Below are 14350 nucleotides of genomic sequence, written 5' to 3' on the forward strand. Positions count from 1 at the left end.
ACACAATTACAGCATGACCCCAGTCAAGAAGTATCGAGAAGCTGACCCAGGATGACTGCCAGCAGGAGTGCAGAGGATTTTAGAGATACTATAGGGGGAGAAGCTATGAAATTTGACAAACCTACACACAGGAGCAAGGGGAAAGGATTATTATTATGAAAGTTCAAACAGAAATGACTTAAAAATGGCAGTATAGTTTACTGACTTGAAGTCAGCTGAAGCCACGTTCTGTCTTGGGAAGGGTAAATGTGAGAGGAAGCTGAGTTTGTTTCACAAATACTGAGTTTAAAGTCCCAGAAAAACACTGAGATAAAAATGCCAATCACGTAGCTGGAAATACAACTTTACAAAACACAAGGAAAGGTATGGTTTGAGTTTAAAAACACTGTTGATCATTCCCTAAAGTGACAGTTAAAGCTGAGTAGGAGAGATCCCAGAAGGAAGAGACATATATGTGTATATGATCCAACATAAAAAGAATCAAATGTCATGAAAACAAAATAGAAAAGAAAAACTGAAGAACTGTTTCAGATTAAAAGAGACTGAAGAGGCGCGATAACTAAAAGCAGAACATAATTCTGGACGGGATGCTGTGCCAGAAAAAAAACTGTTATAAAAAGATATCATTCAGACAACTGACAAAAATGGATAAAAGTATTATTATCAATGTTGTCCTGAATTTGATAAGTGTACTGTGGTTATATAAGAGAATATTCTTATTCCTAGAAAATAAACCTTGAAGAGGCAAGAGTATATGATGCATTCAGTCTACTAAACTATTCAGAAAAAAAATAATGTGTGGGGTGAGGGGAGAGAAAGAGAAAGAGAGAGAGAATAAGAATGATAAAACAAATGTAGCAAAATGTTAAAAAGGGGTGAATTTAGATAAAAGATATAAAGGAATTCTTTGCATCATTCTTGTAGCTTTTGTGCACACATGAAATTTGAAATAAGAAGTTAAAAAAGAGTAAGGACCAAGATAGAATGCTGGAGCACAGCTTTGATTTTATAAGATCAACAGTGAATTGATCTCCTGAGAGTGACGGCCATTGAGAGTTATTCAGGACTGAGGAGAGAAGAGGTTTAAATCGGTAGGTATGAAAACAGCCTTCTCTACCTCAATTGTTCCACCTAAACAACAAAATATGCTGATGACTCTAGTCTATTACTGTATAAAGATGTTCTATCCCATGGACTTGCAGGCTAACAATATTGGCATCCATCATTAATTCTCCTGATATAGAGTAAATATCCTTTTTGGCCACAGAAGCCACCAGTCCTTCTTTGAGAAAAAAAGACTGACAGAAAACAATATCTAATTGCTTTGTGTATGTGTGTATTTTGACTCGCTGCACAAAAATATTCAAGATACATTCTTTTGCAAAAAATTTATTTTCCAAGTTTCATGAGGTTTTTCTTTCCCATCTGGAAAATAATGGGAATATTAGAGACTTAAGTTTATATTATGTTTGAGAACATGAATGCAGAATGGTTCAATTATAAATACAACACACATCTCTGAATTTATTCATAATTAAATAAGATGTGGCCAAAAAAAAAAGATACATTCTTTTGAAGTGGAGGAGAATAGGTGTATCACTTCAGAACTAGCAGTGCCATTTAAGCCCAATTATAAGCAACAAATTATCCATGAATGGTTAAAGGACACCCTGGGCCATTGTTTCTGGTGGAGCAAGGAATGTCAGATCAGACCAATACCTAATAAAGAAAAAGGAAGATAGATGAGAGGTGGATAAAACAAAATCCATACGTTGTGATCCGAATATGGGTGTTTCTTATCGGTTCCTTTCAAAGGTTTGTGTCTAGATTGAGAAGGAACAGATATTTTTCACCTCAGCAATAAATTTCTTACTGCTCTCATGTACACTACATTATGTACTACTATTTCCAAAGCCTTTATTAGGAAAGGAATAGAGTCAATTGTGGTAACTTAGGATGTAATGAGACCAGCTTGAGATATCCTATATAAGTGGACAAATATATGTCAGATGGAACAGCGGCTTAAAAGCCAAGAGAAATTTGAGAACATGGGGCTAGACTATTTCAATATAAATGAAACAAACCAATAGGCAAATAGAACATTTTAAAGAATAAGAGAAATCAAGTAACAAAAGATAATTTTATAAACTCTGAAAAATCATTAGAGTAGCTTATAATTAGAGTATTCTGCAAATTTTCAAAGAAAAAAATCAAATACTAAAAATTATTTAAGAAGCACGAATTTATGGTATATTTTTTCTTTCATAAAGAGGTATGTCAAAAGAATAACTTAATATAGGACTGAGAATCAAGAATTTCTGCATTCAAATAACAATTATGATGTGAATTACTTTACGTAACCATGAAAACTAAGAATAATATGAATAAAATTATCACAGAATTTATTAAGTAAACAAAGTTTAAGTACAATACTATAGCTTTTATTTCAAATCTCAACATCCTTTATCCCATTAAGTTTATATTGAAAATGACACAAACATTTACTTGCCTGCTGAAGAAGCAAGTCAAGATTAAAAAACTGGATAAACAAAGATAAAACAGTATAAGAATATGACAAAAGGTAGAATAAAAGCATGTCAGAACTGTTCTACTCTTGGGGTTAAAGCACTGAATGGAAATTTAGGACAGCTGGCTGCTGTATCAAGCTTTAAACTAGCCCAGTATAACATAAACTCAATCTACTCACTAGATCTATTCCCCCTTACTTTGGTCTTCTAAGAGAAAAAATGAGGACAAAATTCTATTATTACCAGAGAAGTTGTAGGGATTGAAAACATAATTTAAATAATTATGAAAGCATAATTTAAGTAATATTCATTTAAAAATACTTAACAAAAAAAAAATACTTAACAAACTGAAAAAACTATTCCGAATACATCAAACCATAGTTTTAAAAAAAATTAAAACAACTATAACTGAAAAAAAGAAGCTATTAAAATTAATTCTGGATTACAAGCTAACACTTTAGATTCAAACATAGGTCTCTTCTGTAGGATCCCACAGATGTAACAGTGTATTCAAATTTATTCTAGTCACACTGACTGAGTTTAAAAATTTCCCCTTTGTGGCAGAAAGAATCCTCAGAGTGCTTACAGAGATTCAAAGCAACAGAATAAGAGGTAATAACTGTTCCTGTTCATGAAAGCTGGGTATTTGTTACTTACTATTAAATGAATTGTTGGACTTGAATTGGGACATACACAGGTCTTTTATATGCCTGAGAAAAGTCCATTTTTTGTAGAAAATTAAAGTCCTTCAGCAAAAAGCCTTTTTCATTCATGTTTGAAAGTGGCATACTACTTCCTTACATTTCTCATTATAATAACACAGGTTGTTTGATCATTAAATGAAGCATTTGATAAAGTAAAACTTTCAACAAAATGAAGAAGTTGAGATTAGTTATACCTGACTAGAAAATTGTGTATAGACATGTCTTGGACTTTACTTAAGCATGATTCACAGAAATCACAATGCATGTAAAGATTGAAATACATCTGTTTATTCTGATTTTGACACAAAGGAAACCAGAATCACACACCTGAGTATTAAAAACTCAACCTCTGAAAAATAAAATAATACTTTTCCTTGGGTTTCAGTATATACAAAAAATATACATGATATGCCCAAAATATTCTTAGGCAATCTATACCCCAAAAAAATTCAGTGGAGGGACTTCCCTGGTGGTCCAGTGGCTAGGACTCTGCACTCCCAATGCACTCCCAATGCCGTGGGCCTTGGTTCGATCCCTGGTTGGGGAACTAGATCCCACATGCTGCAACTAAAGACCCCACATGCCGCAACTAAAGATTCCGCATGCTGCAACTAAAAGGTCCCATGTGCCGCAACTAAGACCCGATGTAGCCAAATAAATAAATATTTTTTTAAAAATCCAGTGGATATTTAAAAAATATATAGTGTCTTTTTCAAATAATAGTCCTAAATACTAGATTTTTATTTTGAAACAAACAAAAAACAGGAAAAGTGAACTACAGAGATTAAAAAAATACACTCAAAAACAGCTTGGCTTCACCATTCCCTTTACATGGTAACTTAACCAGTGTATCAACTCTTTTGAGCTGTTGTTACAGATAATTTCAGAATCAAAAGGGACTTTAGACTACCCACTTGATACTTCGATGCTTACAAACACAATCCTACTGAATGCCTGGCCAGCTGATGCCTGCACACTTCTAATGATGAAGAATATACTTGATGCCAAGGCATTTTGAAAATCCCTATTAGAAAGTTTATCTTTACCCTTTTTTGTAATGTATACTCAGTGGTCCCAATCCTACTACTTTAGGCCTGACCACATGAGAAAAGTACACTTCAAATATCTGTAGACAGTTATAATCTGACACTGTAGGACATTTTCTAATCTTTTGAATATGTTTGGTCATTTTCCTCTTAAGACCTTTGGTTTAGAGCTTCGGTGCCCAGACCCAGCATGATTCTATAAATAAGATAATCACAAATCACATTCTAGATATAACTTCCATTACTGTAGAATAGTATCTCCACATTAAAATCTTCCAAGCCTATACAGACATACCTCCTTTTATTGTGCTTTTGCTTTATTGAACTTCGCACATGCTGCATTTTTTACAAATTGAAGGTTTGTGGCATCAAGCAAGTCTATCAGTGCCATTTTCCCAACATTTGCTCACTTAGTATCTGTGTCATATTTTGGCAATTCTCACAATATTTCAAACTTCTTCATTATTATTATATTTATTATGATGATCTGGGATCAGTGATTTTTGATGTTACTAATGTAATTGTTTGGGGGCGCCATGAACCATGCCTATATAAGATAGCAAACTATTTATAATGTTCTCTGAATTATCTTCCGGTTATCAGTTTAGTATTTCATTCCTCATTCTTCTGGGGTAATTGTTCTAAAACTGAGAACTCTGATCATGTCATTCAACAGAATGGCATCCAGACTGCATAGCTTAGCATTTAAGGTCATGTACAGATTCCCTGCCTATCTTCCCAGGCTCTCTCTCTCTCCTTGGGCCTCCCTATTCCCTGAGACACAACAATACTGAAATTAGGCCAATCAGTACCCCTACAATGGCCTCCAAAGTGTTTAAGTGAAAAGAAGTGTCACACATTTCTCATTTTAAATCAAAAGCTAGAAATGATTAAGCTTAGCGAGGAAGGCATGTTGAAAGTCAATACAGCCTGAAAGCTAGGCCTCTTGTGCTTAACAGTTAGCCAAGTTGTGGATGCAAAGGAAAAGTTCTTGAAGGAAATTAAAAGTGCTACTCCAGTGAACACAGGAATGAAGAAAGCAAAACAGCCTTACTGCTGATATGAAGCAAGTTTTAGTGGTCTGGATAGAAGACCAAACCAGCCACAACGCTCCCTGAAGCCAGGCCTAATCCAGAGAAAGGCCCTAAGTCTCTTCAATTTTTTGAAAGCTAAGAGAGGTAAGGAAACTGCAGAAGAAAAGTTTGAACCTTGAAGAGGCTGGTTCATGGGATCATGAAATTTAAGGAAAGAAGTCATCTCCATAACATAAAACTTAAACACAAGGTGAAGCAGCAAGTGATGATGTAGAAGCTGTAACAAGTTATCCACAAGATCTAGCTAAGATAATTAATGAAGATGCCTACAGTAAACAAGTTATCAATGTAGATGGAACAGCCTTTTATTGGAAGAAGATGCCATCTAGGACTTTCATAGCTAGAGAGGAGAAGTCAATGCCTGGTTTCAAATCTTCAAAGGACAGTCTGACTCTCTTGTTAGGGGCTAATGAAGCTGGTAACTTTAAGTTGATGCCAATGTTCATTTACCATTCTGAAAATCCTAGGGCCCTAAGAATTGTGCTAAATCTACTCTACTTGTGTTCTATAAGTGGAACAACAAAGCCTGGATGACAGCACATCTGTTTACAACATGGTTTTACTGAATACTTTAAGCCCACTGTTGAGACCTACTGCTCAAAAAACAAAAAAGATTCCTTTCAAAATATTACTGTTCAATGACAATGTGTTTAGTTAACCAACAGCTCTGAGGATAGATGTACAATGAGATGAATGTTGTTTTCATGCCTGCTAACACATCGATTCTGCAGCCCATGGATCAAGGAGTAATTTCGACTTTCAAGTCTTATTATTTAAGAAATATCTTTAATTTTTTCATATGAACCATAGATTTGATACGTCTGGTTAAAAAAAATCCTGCTGTAAGATGAATAATGTTTGAGGATCTAATGTATAACACAGTGACAACAGTTGGTAACTCTGTACCGTATAATTGAAATTTGTTATGAGAGACCTTAAATCCATAAATGTTCCCACCAAAAAAAAAAAAAAAAAAAAGGTAAATATGTGAGGTGGTGGATGTGTCAATTAACTCCATGAGGGGAGAACCCTTTCACAATGTATGTGTATATCAAATCATCACATTGTACACTTTCAAAACCTTACAATTTAATTTGTCAATTACACCTTAATAAAGCTGGGGGAAAAAAACCCTATGAAGATTCGAGAAGCCACCACATCAGTAAGAAGTTTAAGTATCCACTGGTCAGAGGACTGCCAGGGCTTCCCCTCCAAATAAAGGATAAATGATTGCATCTTGCTTATCCCTCCACCAAGAAAGAAGGTCAATAATCCCTGGTTCCAGTAATGGGTACCCGAGACACATTCCTATCTCTCACAACCTATGTTGCACAGTGGGTAATAAGAATATTCCTGGAAGCCACTGATACTCAGAAATGGCTAGCAATAATTTAACTGTAAACAGAAGTGACTGCAAACCACTTAATCCAAATACATCCCTAACTCACTTACCCTTTCCAGGATCCCAAAAGGCCTGTGCTACTCCCATACCACCCAACACAAGAGAAAGTTAGAGTGTAGATTAAGAAGAAAAAAATCTTGCTGGTATTTTTATTTGGATGCCATTAAATGTACAGTTAACTTAACAGTGAGCAAGATAAAATAAAATTCGTTCTCTATCTACACCATACCCCCAAATGAACTCTGGACGGATGAAAGGTATTAACATGAAAAATATAACTATAAAAATTCATGTGTAAGAGTAAACGTACAAGAGTAGGAACAAGCATAGCCACAGCAATTCTGAAAAAGAATCTTAGAGTCAGTTGGTCAAGTTTCACTAAAAGTCTTTTGAAATTATTGACATGAATTGTAATAAGTTTATAGAGTAATTAAGGAAAAATTAAATTGTGGGGATATCTAGAATCTTACTTTTTTGAAATCATCTAGCAACATTATAACCCTAAGCATGGGGATTTTCCCCTTTACTTTAATATTGTAGCTCAAAAAACAGATAAGTACATTTAGCTGTTTTAGGCATTTTATTAAAGTCCAAGCTTATTTTGAGTTTTAGATTCCAGACATTATTCTCATTTTTTCAATAAATCCTTGGTCCTATAATGTGCTTTAAAGTTCTGAGCACTAACACTATTTGCTGCTCATAGGTTATTTCTAGTGTGTCTAGAAACATTTTCTTTTTTTTCCTTCTTTGTCCTGATTTTAAAACTGTCCTAATTTTTTAAGGTTGGATGAAAATTAGGCTCCAAATAAGAAAAGTTTTACTATCACTTCAAGGAATTAAGAGCAAAAATTCCATTAGTTAAAGCAGAATCAACTCAGCAAATTTTTCTATAATACCAATAATTTCTGTAGAACTACTATGTGCAAGACACTGTTTTAATGTGCTTTACAAACATTAAATGACTGAATTCTCTGTAATTCAGAAGATATTAAAGTATCGCATGGCTTTCAGGATAAATACCCAGTTGCTAGTGTGTGAACAAGTAGGATAAGAAGGATTTTAGATTCAGAGTGTAGGACATTACAGAGTTTAGTATAAGCAGCCAATTTTAAGGCCACATTTACTATTCTTCTCTCTCCAAACTCACAACCACATACCAAGTTAGCAAGTTATGAAATTTTGCGTGAATATAAGTTCTGGTTTACTTACTCTTTCTTTTAAAGCTTGTTAGTTGGTCCATAAATATTATTCTAGAGCCATTACTAAATATATCACATTCAAAAACAACAACAAGGAGCTAAGTAAATCTTTAGTGGACATGATATAGATTTATAAACAGAAGGATTATACATAATAAAAGATAATTTTAAGATAGGTTGCAACAGCACGCTAATAAAAGCAGCTGGTTTATAAATGTTTAATTTTATATTAAGATCTTTAGAATTAGACATACTTTCACATTATAGAAAAGATTTCTTCATTATTACATTTATTAGAATTTCTCCATGAGTCAAGTTTATAACGTTGATGTGAATTCAGAAGTATAACAATTTGGACCATTCTAAAAGATTTTGACATTCTAGAGGATTAGCAATAGTTTAATTATGTGAAAACTTGCTTGAATTATTAGTTCCATGTATTGCTTAAACCACAAATTAATCTTCATTTAACAATTAAAAGACCCACTGAGATTATCTTCAAAGTTTACTTTCAAAGTTTACCAGTATGTGAAAGGTACATGAAAACTTTTCTGTACTATTTTAGCAACTTTTCTGTCTGAAAGTATTTCAAAATAAAAAGTTAAAAAAAAAAAGGTAACCACTCTGTTTACTCTGCATGTAGTTGAACCACTAAAATACATTGTTTGATGAGGTAACGATATTTACTTTAATACTCATCAGTGATTTTCCTTTTAACTAGGTTATTAAATATATTTTCTATTGATTAATTAAAGACAAATTACTCTCTCTCTTCCCCTCCCTCCAACAGACATGAACCAGAAAATATAGGTTTTTGAAAAATAATCTGGGGAGTATACAATGGTACAATCACCTTGGAGTTGTCCAGCAGGTTCTTTTAAAGTAAAACATTCATCTACTCGATGATTAGCAGTTCCACTCCTAGGTATTTATCCAAGAGAAACAGAAACATATACCCACAAAAAGACTTGTATAAAAATTTTCATAGCAGCTTTATTCATGATAGCGCCAAACTGAAAACAAACTAAACGTCCATTGACAAATGAATGAATAAACAAACTGTGGTATATTTATGCCCAGCAACAGTAAGAAATGAACTTCTGATACAACATAAAATGGATGAAAACATATAATGTTGAGTGAAAGAAGCTAGACACAAAAGGGTACATACTGTACAATTCCATTTATTTTTAGTCCATGAAGAACAAGCTAAGCTATGGTGAGAGAAATCACAAAGTGTTTGCCTCTTGATGGGTGGTAGTTCAGACTGACCAAAGGGGTATAAGGAAACTCTTCTCTATCTTGTTTCAATATATGCAATTATTACATATGTAAATTATTACATGTAAATTACACTTCAACTGAAATGAAAATTAAACTTCTATTAAAAAAATATATTCTAAAAGAAAGAGTAACAGGAACAAAAATCGAAGAGTCTTAACATTTCTATTTTCAGGATGCTTACCTGTCTAAGAGCTGATCATGTTTTTCTAGAGCATTCTTTTCAGCCATCACTGCTCGGTCCTTTTCAGCCACAGCATTATCCCTTGCTTCTCGGAGGTTTCTAAAGTGTAAATGTACACTTCAGTTATTCCGACTACACAAGTATCCATCTTTTAAAGACTCATAAATGGGCTTGCTTGGAATTGGACTAACTGATAATCTCAGGGACACCCTAAGGGTTGGTGTCCCACAGTGTATATGATACAAATGTGCCTGGCTTGGTGAGTTTCTCTAGCAGCACACAGCAGTGTAGGTACAAACATGGTCTACTCTCTAAATGTCATATTACCTTTCTCCACAATTATTCTCCACAAGGGTCGAAGGGAAGGTAGGGTAAACAGTCTGTATTTATAGCAACTCATTTAATTCTTACCATAATCTAATGAGGTAGGTATAATTACCAACATATTATCCACAAGAGAGCTGAGGTTTTGAGAAGTTAATAAATGCAATATAAAATGTTATAATGAGGGATATAGAGATCACAGGAATCCAAATGGAAATGAAGTTTGGGACAAAAGCAGGAGAACAGCTAAACTGATAGACCCTGGGTCTCACATGGAGAGGAAGGAAAGAGAAGGGAACACAAAAGGACTGAGATTAGGAGAAAGTAAGGGACAAAGGACTTGAAGTCCTGATAAGATAACTAACAGATTAAGTGGAAGTGGTTGTACAGGCAAGATGGAAAACTAGAGATTGCTGTCAGAGAACAGTGATTCAGAGGTAGAGTAGTGTCTTCAGCCCTGGAATTTTAGTTCATAAGATGCAAGGTGTGACATTAGAGTAGCTATATGAAAGAGCTGAGATGAAGGTCAATACTCATGCAGGGCTCAAGGAAGTATGAGGTCAGACTATGAGTCATCCACTTACAGTGCTGATGACAGCAGGAACTGAAATTGACAGAACGATACATTGAGTGACAGTTAAGGGGAATGTCCAAAAGGTGGAAGGTAACAATAGTGAGTAATTAGGACTGATACAGACAGATATGGGCCCTCAAAGATCAAATCCTGTTTGTTTTTTAATCAAAGTGGAAGTTTGAATCAAGAAAAATACCAACAGTAACTCCTCTTTCAGAGTCACTTAATTTTTTTTGAAAATCCTTTTCTCTAACAGTTATAACATAAATAAATTTGGAGTATAACATAAATGATTGTGCTCACTTAATCCCTACAAATCCTTGATGTTATACTTTCTAAGCTGCTTTACAGCTGAATAAACTGAAGTTTAGAGGGCTTAAATCTCTAGGCCCAAGTCACACAGCTGAAGTGTTAAAGCCATAATTTGAGCCCAGCTATGTCTTACTCCAATGTAAGTGTTTTTTACATCACATCAACCTATCTCCCATAAAGAACTGGATTGGATATTAGATTTGGTTTTTATTACTGATGGAGAATGTCAGTAGGGAGCCATGAAAATCCACACAGTTTGAGTAAATCTATCTAATAACTATTAGGTAGAAATATTTAGTGGTCATACTTGCTGTGGCAGTGCTCAAAGTCATCTTTTGTATGGTGATGCTAACAACAATTTTAAAACTTAGAATATGTCAGCCAATAGAGATTCATCAGTAAAATAGCTTATGAGCCAGAAATAAAATAATTTAAAAAAACTGGAATATAGATAACTCTTATTAAAAAGAAAATAACTTTTGTACACTATTATCTAAGTGCAGGTACATTTTAAGTTAGATATCACAAAATAGCAAGTCATTATTTTCTGATATCATCCTGACTGCAAAGACCTTCAGAAATATTCTACTATTCTCAAATTAACTGAAACATGAAATTTTTAATTTTATAGATAGAATGAAGTTCTCAAAGTATATTAAACATTTATATATTTTTCATCCCTAGAGAATCTATATATTTTAGTCAGTAAACCATCCAAAATTGGTCACAACTTTCATTTCTCAAATACTATAGCCTTATTATTCTATAAGTTATTTCAGTTGCAAAATTCCAAGTAGATACATTTACAGTACTAATTAATCATGAATGCTTAGCTGGTAGATGGCAAAGCTTCAGTCCCTAACTATATATATTTTCTTTACTGCAAAAATGGGCAACAGAAATAAAAGCAAATATGGTAATTAGACTTACCATGGTGATCATTTTGAAATGTATAGAACTATGGAATCACTATGCTGTGGAACAGGAACTAACATAGTATTGTAGGTCATTATACCTCAGAAACAAACAAACAAACTCAGAAATAAAGATCAGATCTGTGGTTACCAGAGGTGGGGATGAGGGGAGGGGGAATTGGATGAAGGGGGTCAAAAGGTACACACTTCCAGTTATAAGGTAAATAACTACTAGGGATGTCATGCACAACATGATGAAAACAATGAACACTGTTGTATGTTACATACGAAAGGTGTTAAGAGAGTAAATCTTAAAAGTTCTCATTGTGAGGCAAAAATTTTTCTATTTCTTTAATTTTGTATCTCTGTGAGATGATGGATGTTTGCTAAACTTCTTGTGGTCATCACTTCATGATGTATGTAAGTCAAATCATTACGCTGGATGCCTGAAACTATACAGTGCTGTGTGTCAATTGTATTTCAAAACTGGAAGAGAAAGAAAAAAGAAAGAAAGGAAGGATGGAAGGAAGGGGGAAAGGAGGAAAGAAAGGAAGAAAGAAGAAAAAGAAAGAAAGAAAGAAAGAAGGGAGGGAGGGAGGGAAGAAAGAAAGGAAGAAACAGAGAAAGAAATAAAACCCAGAATAAACAAATATTAGGGCTTATGAAAGGAGGTGTCATTAGAAGATACCAGGGCATTCACCATGCTACAATCTACACCATCCGGTTAACTATAATTAGTGCTATATTTAGGCATGAACAAAATTCTATGGCCACAAAGAAGAGGAGTTGATTATTTTTAACTGGAGGAACAGATGAGTGAATGATGGGAAGACGTGTAAGTTGGGGCTTGAAGGACCAATAAATAAAGGTAATTCAAAAAGAGAAAAACTGAAATGAATGGGAGAAAATGCTAGAAGCTGAAGTTTCTACCAGTAGATCCTCTCATAGGTGCTTGCTGGTAAGATTTCTGTGTAAACTGTTCTTTTTTTTTTATATATAAATGTATTTATTTGTTCATTTATTTTTGGCTGCGTTGGGTCTTCGTTGAGGTGCGCGGGCTTCTCATTGCAGTAGCTTCTCTTGTTGAGGAGCACGGGCTCTAGGTGCGTGGGCTTTAGTAGCTGTGGCTTGCGGGTTCTAGAGCTCAGGCTCAGTAGTTGTGGCGCATGAGCTTAGTTGCTCCGCAGCATGTGGGATCTTCCTGGACCAGGGCTCGAACCTGTGTGCCCTGCGCTGGCAGGTGGATTCTTAGCCACTGTGCCACTGGGGAAGTCCCTGTAAACGGCTCTTATCAGGTAACATGTCTTCCACATCCTGTCACAACCTGCATACTTCAGTAAGAAGCAGCACAATTCCTTTTAACATAAAGATTAGAAATACTTCCTTTAATATTATTAATCGACTTTTAATGTTTCAAATTAAGTTTGAGAAAAAGAAACTGAGCGATTCTTCCACTGACAACAACAGTAATAGCAAACACAGAGTACTCACCCTGTGCTAGGAACTTCGCTAGGCAGTGTACACATAATAACTCTTTTTTTTTTTTTTTTTTTTTGCAGTACACGGGCCTCTCACTGTTGTGGCCTCTCCCGTTGAGGAGCACAGGCTCCGGACGCGCAGGCTCAGAGGCCATGGCTCACGGGCCCAGCAGCTCCGCGGCATGTGGGATCTTCCCGGACCGGGGCATGAACCCGTGTCCCCTGCATCGGCAGGCAGACTCTCAACCACTGCACCACCAGGGAAGCCCATATAATAACTCATTTAATCTTCATGACAACTGCAAAAAGTGTAGGTTGTATCATTATCTCCATTTTATGAAGAAGACTGAAACACAGAGAAGTTAAGTATTTGCCTACAACAGTCACGTGGCAAGTAAGCTATGGAGCCCAACTTTGAACCAAAACCATATGGTGCTAGAGTCTATGCTCTCCATCATACTAGGCTGCCTCTCTGAAGAGTCCCCTTGTTTCACAGAAATCTTCTTGGGAAATTCTGTCATTATGAGATTTATATTACATGATTATCTCCTAACAAAAATAGATGTTAAATCAAAAACAATTCTTGGAAGAATTGTGAATATATTATACACTTGTTTTTCTGGCCCATGCTCTTTGAAACTCAGACTGGTTTGATAAAACACTAGATGGATTGATTCCTGTCACAGATAAAACCATAACTGCCATATAACTAATAAACTATCCATTTAAAAATGTTAAATGCATTAGAAAATGTAACAGAAATACAATTACAGAACAAATAGCAGGAATTCAAATGTTCTTCAAAAGACAAACTATAAAAATTGACAGCATGAACAAGCTAATGGAGCTAAACTTTTAAAAGTCCAAACCGAGTATATAATCAAATGTAATCATAACAGAGAAAGATGCTGGGAGTTGGCCAACATTATAACAAATGTTTTAAAATATAAAAATTCAAATATCTAATCCCTAGAAATGCTTTTTAGAAAGCTAACATTTTGGGCTTCCCTGGTGGCGCAGTGGCTGAAGAGTCTGCCTGCCGATGCAGGGGACACGGGTTCGTGCCCTGGTCCGGGAAGATCCCACATGCCGCGGAGCGGCTAGGCCCGTGAGCCATGGCCTCTGAGCCTGCGTGTCCGGAGCCTGTGCTCCGCAACGGGAGAAGCCACAACAGTGAGAAGCCCGGGTACCACAAAAAAAAAATAAAAAAAAAAAAAAAAGAAAGCTAACATTTGATTCCCAAAATTTTTTCATAATTCTTTCATGTTGTTTCTTACTAACTCCATCTCCATAACACACATTGATCTCTC

At 35.1% G+C, this 14350-nt stretch overlaps 1 protein-coding gene across 5 annotated transcripts in view; it reads right to left on the reverse strand.

The window, feature by feature from the left end:
• The window catches only part of PIBF1 (progesterone immunomodulatory binding factor 1), a 213458-nt gene that overhangs the window by 130343 nt on the left and 68765 nt on the right, over positions 1–14350 (reverse strand). For all 5 annotated transcript variants that reach the window (XR_003434692.1, XM_027116085.1, XM_027116086.1 and 2 more), the window contains one exon: positions 9439–9537. Coding sequence is in view for 4 of the 5 variants with exons in the window: in XM_027116085.1 (XP_026971886.1) it covers positions 9439–9537 (99 nt within the window). In the remaining variant the exon portion in view is untranslated. The remainder of the gene's footprint in view (positions 1–9438; positions 9538–14350) is intronic.

This window comes from Aethalodelphis obliquidens, unplaced genomic scaffold, assembly GCF_003676395.1.
Source record: "Aethalodelphis obliquidens isolate GAN/ISIS:26980383/991018 unplaced genomic scaffold, ASM367639v1 scaffold15, whole genome shotgun sequence".
Lineage (NCBI taxonomy): Eukaryota > Metazoa > Chordata > Mammalia > Artiodactyla > Delphinidae > Aethalodelphis > Aethalodelphis obliquidens.